Source organism: Desmodus rotundus, chromosome 9 (genome assembly GCF_022682495.2).
Source record: "Desmodus rotundus isolate HL8 chromosome 9, HLdesRot8A.1, whole genome shotgun sequence".
NCBI lineage: Eukaryota > Metazoa > Chordata > Mammalia > Chiroptera > Phyllostomidae > Desmodus > Desmodus rotundus.
Window position 1 is genome coordinate 42488030 of NC_071395.1, and position 13300 is coordinate 42501329.

The 13300-nt window shown below is 49.8% G+C and overlaps 1 protein-coding gene across 4 annotated transcripts; it reads right to left on the reverse strand.

The window, feature by feature from the left end:
• Nucleotides 1-674: 674 nt before the first annotated feature.
• Nucleotides 675-10014, reverse strand: AP1M2 (adaptor related protein complex 1 subunit mu 2). Of its 4 annotated transcripts, none has more exons than XM_024556915.3 (12): nt 9871-10014; nt 8169-8325; nt 7856-7923; nt 6279-6409; nt 6020-6167; nt 5794-5920; nt 5230-5372; nt 5077-5148; nt 2744-2902; nt 2040-2165; nt 1480-1555; nt 675-1098 (listed from the first exon to the last, which is right to left on the reverse strand). In XM_024556915.3, exons 1-12 carry the CDS (start codon nt 9910-9912, stop codon nt 1076-1078), a joined length of 1272 nt encoding a protein of 423 aa, XP_024412683.1. In that variant the 5' UTR covers nt 9913-10014; the 3' UTR covers nt 675-1075. The 4 variants fall into 4 exon arrangements, with proteins under 4 accessions (XP_024412683.1, XP_024412682.1, XP_024412680.1 ...); XM_024556914.3 differs by having other exon boundaries at nt 5230-5378; XM_024556912.4 differs by having other exon boundaries at nt 5794-6167.
• Nucleotides 10015-13300: the final 3286 nt, after the last annotated feature.

Sequence of the window (13300 nt, forward strand, 5' to 3'; positions counted from 1 at the left end):
AACATTTATTGAACACCTGCTGTGTAGTAGGCGCCCAACTGGAGAGCGAGGTACCGTTTAGGGCAGGAGAGGACAATAATTAAATCTTTAAAGGGCGGTAAACGATAAGGGCCTGATAAAACGGGACAAATGATACTCTACTGGGAAAGGAAGGCCGTTGAAATACAGAAGTCAGGGAGGGCCACTCTGAGTTGGTGACACTGATTTGAGACCTAAAGAGGTACGGACGTGAAGGAGCCGTGGGGATATCTAAGGAAAAGCTTGCCAGGTCAAGGGCACTACAGATACGAAGGCCTTAAGGTGGGAGCGTGCCTGGTGTGTCCAGGAAGAGCGAGGAGGTGAGAGCTGGTAGGTGGCGAGGTGGGTCGATCAAATCAGACTAGGCTGGTGGGTTGCTTTGAAGACTTAACCAGATTGGAAGCATGGGAGGGTTCTGAGTAAGAGTCAGGATCTGACTTAAAGTTAACAGGCGCCCTCTGGCGGCTACGAGGGGGAACGACTGTGGTCGGGGAGAACAGTCCCCAGCCCGAGGACGGAGGTGGAGGCAGAGGGGCTGGCCTAGATAAAGTATGAACTCGGCTGAAGGATGGATATGCGTTGCCCACTCCCATCCCACAATTCAGGGACGCCCCTGGCATCCCCAGTCCCCAGGCAAGAAACACATACGCAAAGGCTAAATTCATCTTTTTAATGCCATCCTAAAATGCAGAGAAGTGGGCCAGACAGGCTTCTGGGCTCAGCAGCTGTGAAGGAGGAGGGGCCCCCACATCCCCTAAGGCAAGTCACTGCAAGAAGGCACTCTTGGAGGGGCTTGAAAGTCCCTCCTCTCTTCATATGAAAGTGGAAGTGGAGGAGCTGGGAGGCAGAGGTAGGGGGGAGACCATCCCTCCCAGTCTATGGGTAGAGAACAAGACTGGGAGTGGCTAGGTGCTGGGAGCAGGAAGCAAGACACTGCTAAGCCAACAAGGATCCTGCTGACACACACCTTCCCCACCTTCCTTCCCTCTCTCCAAAGTCTGCAGTCAGGGCCTATGGAGAGGGAGCTCCATGTTCAAGCCCCTACCTCATCTCCCTTCTAGCTGGTACGAAGTTGATAATCTGCAAGAAAACAATGAGCAGGGACCATCTCAGAACTGGAGAAAGGGCACAGAGGGACAGCCTCCCCTGCCCCCAGTTTCTCCCTAGCCCCAGTGTTCATGATCAACCCTGCCAGGCTAAGGATGGCATCAAACACAGGGACTGTACCCATAGTAATATGCCTGTGTCCAGCAGCAGATGGGGGTGCTATGTGTTCGCAGCACTCAGGAACTGGCAACTGCCCCCATTTAAAAAATGGGCAAACCAAGGCCCTAGATGGCATGCTGACAAAGACAGGGTAGGCCTGTTGAGTTTTGGAGCCCTCCAAGCCAGAATCAAAGCTCCAAGACCATCCCCATCATCTCCTGGACCCCTTTGCCCCAGGGAGCCAAGATGCCTTACCACCACTCTGGGTGATGTAGCGGACCCAGGGCAGGGCCTGGTAACCGCTTTTCTCGATGATCTTCATGTATCGGACCTGGAAGGAAATGAAAGGAGGTAGCCCGGACTTGTGGGGAGAGGGCTTGCTGGGGCCAGGGGAATACATGTGACACAGCTGGGAGGAATAAGATGGTGCCATCTGGGAGTAATGATGTGACACGACTTGGGACAAAGATGTGGCATGGACAGAGGGAGTGGAGGAAAGGAAAAGGTGGTCCCGAAAGAGATGGTACAGTGTAAGGAAATAGACACAACACAACTTTGGGGGGATGAGGTGATGCAGGCCATGGGTCAACAGCTTGTGGGTGGGAGAGGGACAAAGTGAACAAACTAGTGGGGAATAAGGTGGCACAGAGAAGAGGGAGAGGGAGAGGAGACCCAGGCTGAGAGCAGAAGAGGCAAAACTGTTCAGGGGAAAAGGCAAGGTTGACTACGGAGGAGAGGTGACCCGAGACAAGAGGTGGCAAAGAGGGGAACCTACTGAGGTCAAAGAGAAGAGCTACCCTGCCCATTTCCCTCACCTGAATCCCGGAGACGGTGAAATAGGGGATCTCAAACTTGACCCCAATGGGTGGTCGGCCCTCTTCCTCCTCCTTCTCCACACTGGGGAGGCCAAAGTGGGCACGCATCAGGTACTCCTTGCCCCCCTAATGGCACATGGGAGCATCAGACACACTGAAAGACCCCTAAACACCCCCAAACGATCTTCACAACAGCCGCTGGAGCAGGCTCAGCTCTCAGCCCATTTTACAGACAAGAAAGATTCCTGGCCAAGACTCACAGCCAAAATTCCTGACTGCCTAGCCTGGTTGGAGGGTGCGTGGGGGGCTTCTAATCACCATCTCCCATTTTTCAGGCCCTGATGAGCCCCTACCCCAGACTCCAGGGACACACCAAATCCTTCATGGGCCCAAGGATGTGGGTAACATAAGCCTGCCTCTTTCAGATGGGTAAACTGAGGCTCCATGAGGGGAAGATCACTTCCTAAGGTCATCAAGGCCACCCATCTTAGAGAGGCAAGAGTGGAGTGGGAATCTAAACCCAAGGCTGGTTTCCTCCAGACCTGGGGAGGGAGCTTAACCACCATGCAGGCCTGGTGTCCAGCTTTATTACCCCCAAGAACAACCATGTGCAGGCAGATGTGGGTCTCTGATTGGTTCTCCACCTGGCCCTCAAGAAGTCAGAGTGGGTCCCCCCTGGATCCCCACCCTTCTCCAATGCTCACCGGGAAAGACTTAATACTCCAAATCACAATGTTCTTCTCGGGCACGTACTTGGCACTGCCCACACTGGTCTTGAAGCGTGGGGAGTCAGCATCACTGGGTACCGGCACAGATATCTCCACGCCATTGGCCACCGACTGCTTCTTAAACTGTCCCTTGGCCTGTTGCGGGGAGGGGGGCGGGGTGAAGAAGGTGCAGCAGGAAGAATTTGCTTGTGGGTTTTACAATTATTCAAGAAGCCCTTTCCATGCATCTCACTGAGATCCTCCACAGTCCTGAATTGGGGACTACTGTCCTGCCCAATTCACAGAGGAGGAAAACAGAGGCTCAGAGAAGCAAAGGCATTTGCCTATAGACACACAGCCAGCAGGTGCTAGAGCCGGGTCCACACACGTGAGAGACTCCAGAGGCTCTACCCGTGGTACTTGCCATTTGGAAAATGTCATACACCTTTGCCTGGTTCAAAATGACTGAGCCCATCACAGAGGTGTTTTCATTTGATAGGGGCCACTTACTGAGCCCCTGCCATGTGCCAGGCCCTGTGCCAAGTACTTAATCCTCTCAATGATTCTCTAATGTAGGATCTATTCCTAAGGTCCATTTCCCAGGAGACTGGGGCACAGAGAGAAAGTGTGCCAAGTCACATAGCTGGTCCCTGGCACAGGAGGGGTTCAAACTGAACCTGCATCCTCAACCATTACATGCCCTCCTTACAGATAAATGAAGAAGTTACAACACTATATTCATATCCAGAGCTGTGTGATACAGAACAAGCTTTTAACACAAGGATTCTAAGTGTTCCATGTATAGTAGCTAGCATTGTAATTACTGCTGTTATTTATTCATTTGGGGAGGGATATTTGAGAGGTGGGATCTGGGGCAGAGGGCCTGGAGATAAATGGGGGGGGTATTGTTTTTATGGAAGGCACCAGCTTTAATAGCTCCTTTCCCTTTCTTGCCTGCAGAGATGGGGACATTAAGGGGCATCAAGACACTCCCTGGTAACCTTCCACTGTGCAACCCAGCTCCCCAGAAACCCCAAGACCAGGGAACAAAGTCAAATCTAAGAACACAGACTCCTGAGTCAGGTGGATCCAAGTTCAGCATGGGGGCACCCTCTTCCTAGATGAGTGACATCTTAATCCCCTGGGCCTCAGTTTCCCTGTATGTAAAAGAGGGCTAAACTATACACTCTGGAGAAGTTCTTTCATGGGGCACCAGAACACACGGGGAGTTGTTTTCGGCAATAGGAACCAGAACAGCCAAGAACTGAAAACACCTCATGCGAGAGAATGGAGAGATATAGAAGATTTCCGTGGTGGAATATCCTGCAGCTGTAGAAATGGATGCACTAAGCTATGACACCTGGAATTCATCATCAAATCAACGTTACATGGACAAAGTAAGTTATACACACAATCATATAGCCTGGGTCCACTGGTATGAGGGTCAGAAACTGGCAGAATATTTGCAGTTACACATGTGGGTGGCAAAATTATGAAGAAAAGCAAATAAATCATTTATATAAAACTCAAAATTGAGCCCTGGCTGGGTGGCTCAGCTGGTTTGAGCATTGTCCCATATACCAAAGGGTTGCGGGTTCCATTCCTGGTCAGGGCACATACCTAGGTTGCGGGTTCCATTCCTGGTTGGGGTGTGTATGGGAGGCAACTGACTGATGTTTCTCTCTCACATCAATGTTTCTCTCTCCCTTCCTCTCTCTCTAAAATCAGTAAACATATCCTTGGGTGAAGATTAAAAAAAAAAAAATTCCAGATGGTGATTCCGTCTGGGTAAGGGGAGAGCAGAAATTGGGGGAGTGGGGTAGGGACATGTAGGGTTCAGAGGCTCTGGTCAAGTACATTTGAATAAGCTGGGTAGTTCATTATTCTTTAAGTCATATAAATATATATATATATAGTAAGAGAGTAAAATAGATCATATGATGATAATACGAGAAAAAATAGAGCAAAGAAAGAAAGTGGGGAATGCTGGGGGTGGGGTATAATTCTAAACAGGTAAATCAGGGAAGGCCTCTTTGAGAAGGTGACATTTAAGCAAAGAGCCTAAGGAGATGAGAAAAAGGAGTCATGCGTATTTCTGGGTGAGTGGGAATGGAGTGACCCAGGGAAAGGGAACAGCCAGAGCAAAGGTTCTGCACGGGGGGGGGGGGGGGGGGGGGGGGGGGACCAGTTCCTGGCATGTTTGGGTACCAGCCAGTAGGCCAATGTAGCTGGAGGAAAATGAACCAGGAGGGAGGTGAAAGATGAGGTTAGATTGGTGAGGGGATGGGAGGGACAGATCAAGCACTGTGAGCAATGTTCCTCCTACCCACCTTGACCATGATCTCTACACGGCTGTGGGAGAACTTCTCAATGACAGACTCAATCCAGATCAGCGGCTTGACCTGCAGACAGGGGAAAGGGGAGTTCTGGGAGGCCCTGGGGTCAACTCTCCTCCCCTGCCATGGGGTTTGATCCTGCCTCACCTGGGTGCTGAGGCGGTAAGACATGAGCTCGAAGTCACCATCCGGTGGGATAAAGGAAATGGTGCGGTCGTTGTCAAAACGAGACAGTCGCACACACTGGTGAAATTTCACATCCTCCAGTTCCACGGATTTGTTCTTGCTCCCTGAAACTCAGAGCCAAGCACACAGGATGACCCTGGGGGCCGGGAGAGGGATGTTTGTCATCCACTGCTATTATCGCCTCCATTTGACAGATGAGGAAATTGAGGCCCAAAGTGGACAAGTAACTTGCCCAGTCACCCAGGTGGCACTATCAGGATTTTAAATACAAGGCTATTATGTCTTCTAGGGTAGTCTAGAATGTCAGCTCCATGAGGGCCAGGATTTGGCTTTTTCTTCACTGCCTTGTCCTTGAGCCTGGTACTAATAAAGAAGCGTTTGCTCAATGAACCAGCAGCTGTAGTGTTGGCTATGACCGGCAGAGGGGGCACGAGTACTTATTTCAAAACTGGTTTCAGCAATTCTCTGGGGCCCAGATGCAGAGAGGTCTCCATCTCCCACATGAGCCCTATTCCAGATACTTACGGCCAGTGAGCTCAAAAAGCACTCGGTCGTTGAGGCCAAGCCGCAGCTCTGGCATTCCTGACAGAAACACCTTGAGCTTGATGGTGCCCACAATCTCACTCAGCAGGACACTGCCATTGGCATTGACCTGAGGATGCAGGCATGGTGGTGGGGGGTCAGCAGGCAGAGGGTCCTCTCTCCTGCCCCCAGACCGTGGCAGGGACAGGGTGGAGGTGTGGGGGCTCACCAGCAGGTTGACAGACTCTATGACGTCGATGAAGACCTCATTCTTCTTGTACTTGATGCCCTCGGAGCGCCAGGACACAGCATTGGTGACAGTGGGCGGCACCCGCGACTTGCCTGTCTCCAGCTTGTTGCCCTGCTGTGTGATGTACCTGGCAGGACAGCATGGAGCATAAACAGGTGGACCCAGGGACACTTCCCTGGCCATCGTCAACTTCCCTCCACCATGACCTGCCCTGTGGCTGCTCCCATGGCTCACTCACTCCTGCAGAATCTTGCTGTCTGTGGTCTGGGGGAAGCCGAAGTCCATGAGCTCATCCAGTAGCTCGTAGACAATGACGAAGTTGTCCCGGATGCTCTCCTCCTCCAGCTCCTTGAAGTATTCGGAGAATACCTGGGGGTGCGGGGAACAGACACTAACAGAGGTGTAGCTGGTGTAGCCATAGGCTGGGTCCCCACTGATCCAGCCATTCATCCAACAAGCCATTATTGAGTGTCTGCTTTATACCAGTGCTGGGACATTAATGTGAACAAAACCCACAGAGTCCCTGCCTTCAGGGAAAAGTCTAGTGGGGGAAATGGACTGGTAACAGAATCAATATAATCCAACTTGTTGGGTAAAATAATGAGGAAAACACAAGGAAAGTAGGAGCCCAGAGGTGGGAGGTTCAGGAAACTTCCCAGAAGAGGAATTAGAACCGTTCGTTTGTTTGTTTTCGTGGACCATGGATCCCTGCATATCTGGTGATGCTTATGGACCCACCTCAGAATAAGGTTTGTAAATGCATAAAATAAAATACACAGTATAACAAAGGAAACCTGTTATACAGAAACATGACTAAGAACATGGACTTTCTGGATTCTAGCCATAGGCCCCTCGAAATTTGGGGACCCCAAGTTAAGAGCCCCTGGGAATTAGTAGGCATAACCACAGAAGAGAACCCGCTGGTCATCAACATTTGACCCATACTCCACCACTCATTCTGCTCCAACCTCATTGGCCTTTCTATTCCTACCCCAGGGCCTTAGCACATGCTGTCCCCTCTGCCTGGAACACTTTTCCTCCAGTTTGCCTCACAAAGGACTACTTGTCATTCAGGCCTCAGCTCAAATGTCACCTCCTTAATGAAGCCACTCCCCACCCCCATGAGTATCGTGCTATGGTGAAACTAGTATCTCAGTCACTGATTTAATCTCCTTTATGCCCTTTAACTCCTCAGGACAGACAGGGGCCTGTCTAATGCACAGCTGTGCCTTCTCTTTGCTTGGCAGAGATGAGACAAATCAATAAGCACTTCTCATTCATTGAAAAGTATTGACTGAGTGCTTTCTCAGTCATTGAGAATGGCATATGGCAAGAGCTCAATAAATTATGATATGATTTTATAACATTAGTGATAATGCTAACAGGAATACCAAACTTTTATTGAGCATTTAGTGTATACTGGACACTGTTTTAGGCACTTTTGAGGTATGAATTTTATTAATTTTTACAACAACCCCAAGGTAGGACTTGCTGTAAGCCCCAGTTGAGAGGCACAGAGAAAAGTGACTTGCTCAAGATCACACAGCCAGGAAGCAGGGAAAGCTGGGATTGGAACCTAGGTCACTCTGGCTCAGATTTGTGCAGTGCACCCTCTCAGAGACCCCCTTGGTCCCTGCCCTATAGGGAAACATGGTCCCATAGCAGACAGTGAGAACAGAGAGTGATGGGGCTTTGATGGGAACACCCCCAGAGAGGTCAGGCAGAGCATCTTAGGAAAGATGTGTCCTGAAAGAGGTGGACAAACAGACCAGGTTGACAAACAGACCAGCTCGCCAATGGGAGGCCAGAACCTACCTCCACTGTCTTGTAGAGGAAGGAGTACACGAGTGAGGCATTGGCGTTCTTCAGCGTAGTGGCCACCACTGTGGGCAGCGAGGTTAAGGAAAGGGTGCCATTTGGAAGGGCTCCAATGGAGCACAGACCCCGAACGCCGACCCTGTCCCCCACTACTGCCCCCATCTCCCATTTCTTTCCCCCTACCCCACCCCCCAAGCCTGAGCCCCCACTGATGTGCTGGGCAACTCCTATCCGCAGCCCACCCTCTCTGGGCCTGAGCTGCCACCACCCCCAGCCCCCCACCCTGGGACCCCCACCTGTGGCTGGATACAGTAGAGGTTACTGTGTTTGATCCACAGGAAGTGGACTCGGCCGTGGCTCAGCAGTGGGGCTAGGGCACCCTCCTCCTCCCGCTGCATGAGCAGAGGCATAAAGTGCTCGATCTCGCTCATGGCCACATCACCTTTGTAGTTGCGACTGATCAGAGGCTAGGTGGGCAGAGAAGGCCTGGTCACCATTGGGATCTGGTGACCCTCCACCCAGGGGCATTGGAGTGCCTGGTTCTGACCCTAATTCCTAGCCCATGGACCTGAGCAAGGCTCTGCCTCTCTGCACCTCAGTTTCCTCTGTGAAATGGACACGTTAGCTGTGATAGTAACAGCTAACATGTCTAGAACACTCACATGTTCTACCAAAGATCGAATGTTTAGCACTCTCCCTCCTGGGAGCTCGCCCACGCCTTTCTTTCCCAGCAGGCATGGATCTCCTAAACTCTCAGAGTCCCCACGAGACTTGCAACCAAGGTAGCGATGGGCAGCAGCAGCTCATCCTGGGCTGACCCTCGATCCTGTCTCTAAGGCCTTCCTTTTTCTGACTTTTCAGTGAACCAATAGCAGCCCCACCCAGGCTCCCTTCTTTCCTGTAATGTTTCTAGAGAGCCAAAGCAGAGGACCACCTAGGCCCTCTCCTGTTGCTTCTTCTATCCGAAGCCCTTCCTTGTTTCACTGTCCCCCAGCTTTAATAAATGTACTCTCAAAATAAAAAAATACAATAAAATAAAAAGGACTGGGTGTTTTCTTGCTGATTTAGTTCTCACCACAACCCTGTGAGGTAGGTGTCATTGTCACCTCCATTTTACACATGGGGAAACTGAGGCGGGAACTGTGTTCATAATCAGTGGGAAATCAAGAACTGAACCAAGTGCCCTGGGCTCAGGAAATCCTACTCTTGCCCAAGGCTTCCTATGCACCAAATCAGCAAGGTCGGGATGACGAAAGGCAAGAAGGAAGGATGGAAGGAAGAAAAGAAGAAAGGAAAGGGGGGGAAAAGATTATGCCAGGAAAGAAAGACAAAGATTATGCCAAAAAAGGGGGAAAGGACAGAGAAAGATTATGTCCACATATATATTTGAGCTCTTACAGCTCTGCCTGGTAGGCAGTAAGCAGTCAGTAATAACACACCTGCTTTGTAAGGCTGTTCAGTCAGTGGTTAGAACTGGGATGGCAAACACTTAGCTCTCCCTGTTGTTATTATCAGGAGCATTATTTTCCCCTTCACTTTTATTATTGCTATTGAATAACAAGACGAATGAGAGGGACAAAGTAGCCCCAAAGGGGAATTAGGGTCCCCCGCCCCACTGTCTTCCCCGAATATTAATACTGTGGATGAAAATACTGATAGAAAGAGCAATTTTAATTGATCGATCGACCACATAATGTTTGCAGCAGGCCACTGTGCTAAGTGGTTTACCACCAGCTTTGGGTTGTATTAATTGTTATGGGGTGGGGACCTCTGCCGTTCCCATTTTTACGGTTAGTGAGACTAAGGCGCGGAGAGGCGAAGCCCCTCGACTCAGAGACGCGACTAGTGAAGAGTGGAGGTGGGCTTGGACCCGGAACTCTCCGGGAATGGGGGAGGGGTGTTCCCACGCCCTCAGGGCTATCTGGGGCTTCCCGGCCTGCGAGGAGGGGCTGCCCCTAAGTCCGGGGGAGAGCAACTTCACCTGTCCATCCCACCCCCACGCCCAACCTCACCTTGCCCTTGATGTCGAGGATGAAGACAGCCGAGGCAGACATGGTGGCGGCCAGAGGACCCGGGAGGCCGGGAGGGAGGGCAGGAGACGAAGGTGGTGCCGCTTCCTTCTTCCTGCGGAAGCGCCCTTGCACAGGTGAGCGCCCAGGTGAGCGCGTCTTAAAGGGGAGGCCGCTAGGTGAGCGGCGCTGTCAGCGGAGGAAAAGATGGTGAGGGGAATGGAAGGGGCATGATTTCGGCTAACCGGTCTCACTTTCTCATCGCACCCAGAAGTGCTGATGGGCGGAGACCCCAGACCAGCCAGCCGTCCGTCCTCCCATCCATCCATCCATTCATCCATCCATGCATCCATCCATCCATCCACCTGTCCATCCTGTCTCTTCCACACTCACGTAGCCCTGATAGGGCAGGGACTTTGTCCTGTTCATGTCTGTGCCTCCAGTGCCCACCACTGAGTGCTCAGTAATATTTGTCCAAATCATTGTGTCCTTTCCTCATTCATACAATCAATATTTATGCATTATTCTTTCATGCAAATATTTACTCATTAGTAAATTCTTTCACTCAGTGACAGGAACTGTGGCTTGCACTCTGGGCAGAGCATATGTAGCTGTTTTTATCATTATTCCTAATGTCACTTTCATTCATTCAAAACATATTTATAAGAAGTGCTCACTTAAGCAGCACATATACCAAAAAATATTTATAAGCTCCTATATGTAACATTAAGATGTTGATAGAATGTTTAAGAAATAAATAGTTATTATTATTATCACTATAATTTTTAAAACAAAGTTTTTATTTATCAGTTTGAGAGAGACAGACAGATATCAATTTGTTGTTCCACTTACTTATGCATTCATTTGTTGATTCTTGTATGTGCCCTGACCTGACCAGGGATCGAACCTGCAAACTTGACGTATCCAGATAACACTCTAACCTGCTACCTGACCAGGGCCTTATTATGACTTTGATTATTATAATATTATCCATTTAACAAACATTTATTAAGCACCTACTATGTGTTAAACAGGGTATGTGGCAGTTACTTTGGTTATGGTGATGACTCACTCAGTGAGTGAGTGCCACGGGACCTCTATGGTGCTATGGGTGTCGACACAGACAAAGCCGCTCACCGCTCTCATTCTGGGGAGGGCGAGAGGTGCACAATGTAACCCCCCCACCACAAGATGATCCCTGGAGAGGATGGGAATGGTGAAGGCAACTCAACTGGAGGCAGGGGGTGGGGTGTGCATTGGGGAGTGAATGGGAGGGGGCTGTGTGCAGGGAGATCAGAGAAGGAGGTGACATTTGAAAATTTTTACCTTAACCTAATGAATGAGGACAACCCAAGAGAAGGAGCGCCAGTGCAGAGGCTGGCACAAAGCTGGTACCAGTGTTACTTTTATTGTTGGTTATGTGTGCTTTCTGAGTCCATGTGCTCTGGGGACAGCTGCTTAAACTCAGGGCCTGGCTCTGCAATCAGCCAGCTGGGTGGCCTCGGGCACCTGGTCTCCCCTCCCTGGATCTCAGTTTGCACATTCATGAAATGTTAACTGCACATTTGCACAGTTAATTACTGCACTTTCCTAATTAAGTTATAGTCAGACTGCACCCTGGCCGGGTGGCTCAGTTGGTTGGAGTGTGGTCCCACACACCAAAAGATTATGGGTTCCATCCCACTCAGGGAGCCAATGGGAGGCAACTGACCAATGTGTGTGTGTCTCTCTCTCCCTTCCTTTTTCTCTGAAATCAATAAGCATATCCTTAGGTGAGGGTTATGAAAAAGTTGTAGTCAGATTGCGTGAGTTCTCACCCAAGGAGGAACACACCAAGGCACATCATAATTACATTACCCAAGATTAAAGATTCTCTCCTGGAGAGAATCTTAGAAGCAGCAAGAGAAAAGGACACAGTTACCTACAAAGGACTTCCCATAAGACTGTCAGCTGATTTCTCCAAAGAGACCTTACAGGCAAGAAGGGGCTGACAAGAAGTATTCCAAGTCATGAAAGGCAAGGACCTACATCTAAGATTGCTCTATCCAGCAAAGCTTTCATTTAGAATGGAAGGGAAGATAAAGTGCTTCTCAGGTAAGGTCAAGTTAAAGGAGTTCATTATCACCAAGCCCTTATTATATGAAATGTTAAAGGGATTTATCTAAGAAAAAGAAATTTAAAAATATGAACAGTAAAAATGACAGCAAACTCACAGTTATTAACAACCACACCTAAAACCAAACCAAAAGCAAGCTAAGCAAACAACTAGAACAGGAACAGAACCACAGAAATGGAGATCACATGGAGGGTTATCAACAGGGGAGTGGGAGGGAGAGAGAGGGGGGAAAGGTACAGAGAATAAGTAGCATAAACGGTAGGTGGGAAATAGACAGGGGGAGGGTAAGAATAGTGTAGGAAATGTAGAAGCCAAAGAACTTATAAGTATGACCCGTGGACATGAACAATAAGGCAGGAATGTGGGAGGGAGGGGTGTGCAGGTTGGAGTGGAGTGAAGGGGAGAAATGGGACAACTGTAATAGCACAATCAATAAAATACATTTAAAAAATAAATAAAATTTTTGTTATTATTATTTTTTTGGAGAGAAGAGAAGGGAGGGAGAAAGGGAGAGAAACATCAGTGTGAGAGAGAAACAACTATCGGATTGGCTGTCGTGGACTGAACTCATAACCCAGGCATGTACCCTGGCTGGAAATTGAACCCAGCCACCTTACTGGCCAGGGATATTTTATTATTTTACAATAAATATTTTTTATTTTATTCAAGTAGAGAGAAAGAAAGAGGCCAGGGCGCGAGTGCCGCTGTGAAAGAAGTAAAACGTACACATCTGAGTGGACCTAGGCCAACTCAAGGGTGAATCTCTCCTTGTTATTATTTACTATCTGGCCGTTAGAGCACAGGTGCTGGGTTTGAATCCTGACTGCACTGTTGGCTGTGGGACTTCGGGTTACTGGTTGCCCCTTTGTACTTCAGTCTCCCCTTCTGTTAAATGGGCATAACAGCCGTGGTGCCATTTCCACAGGCTGAGCTCTCTGAGCTCACTGAGCTCATGCCTGGCTCAGCATCTATGCTCCCTGCCCATTAACTACTGCAGACCAGGGTTCTACCCCATGACTGCGTGTGATCCGGGCTGCACGGAAGTTTGGGGGAGGAGGAAAGAAAAGGGAAATTCAATCTCAGCCTGGCTGACACTGATCCTGTTCCATGGAGGGAGGGAGGGTCCTGCAGGCCTCCAGGGCAGACGCTCAGCTCTCAGGCCTCATCCCTTATTCCCCAAACACAGCCCCAGACCTTCATCAGCCCCATGGGCTGGAGTGGGTGTCTCTGGAGGGGGCTTGAGGGAGGGAAGAGAGGGCTGGCAGCTATCAGAAACCCCCGCTCCACCCCCGCTGGCATCTAACATCAACAACAACA

Excerpts from the sequence above, each read along its gene's own strand:
- AP1M2 (XM_024556912.4), bottom strand. The coding sequence starts at position 9,912 with ATGTCTGCCTCGGCTGTCTTCATCCTCGACATCAAGGGCAAG. Across the intron at positions 8,326-9,870 it reads TCCTCGACATCAAGGGCAAG|CCTCTGATCAGTCGCAACTA; the intron begins GTGAGGTTGGGC and ends CTGCCCACCTAG. Across the intron at positions 2,903-5,076 it reads GTGTAGAGATCATGGTCAAG|GCCAAGGGACAGTTTAAGAA; the intron begins GTGGGTAGGAGG and ends TCCCCGCAACAG.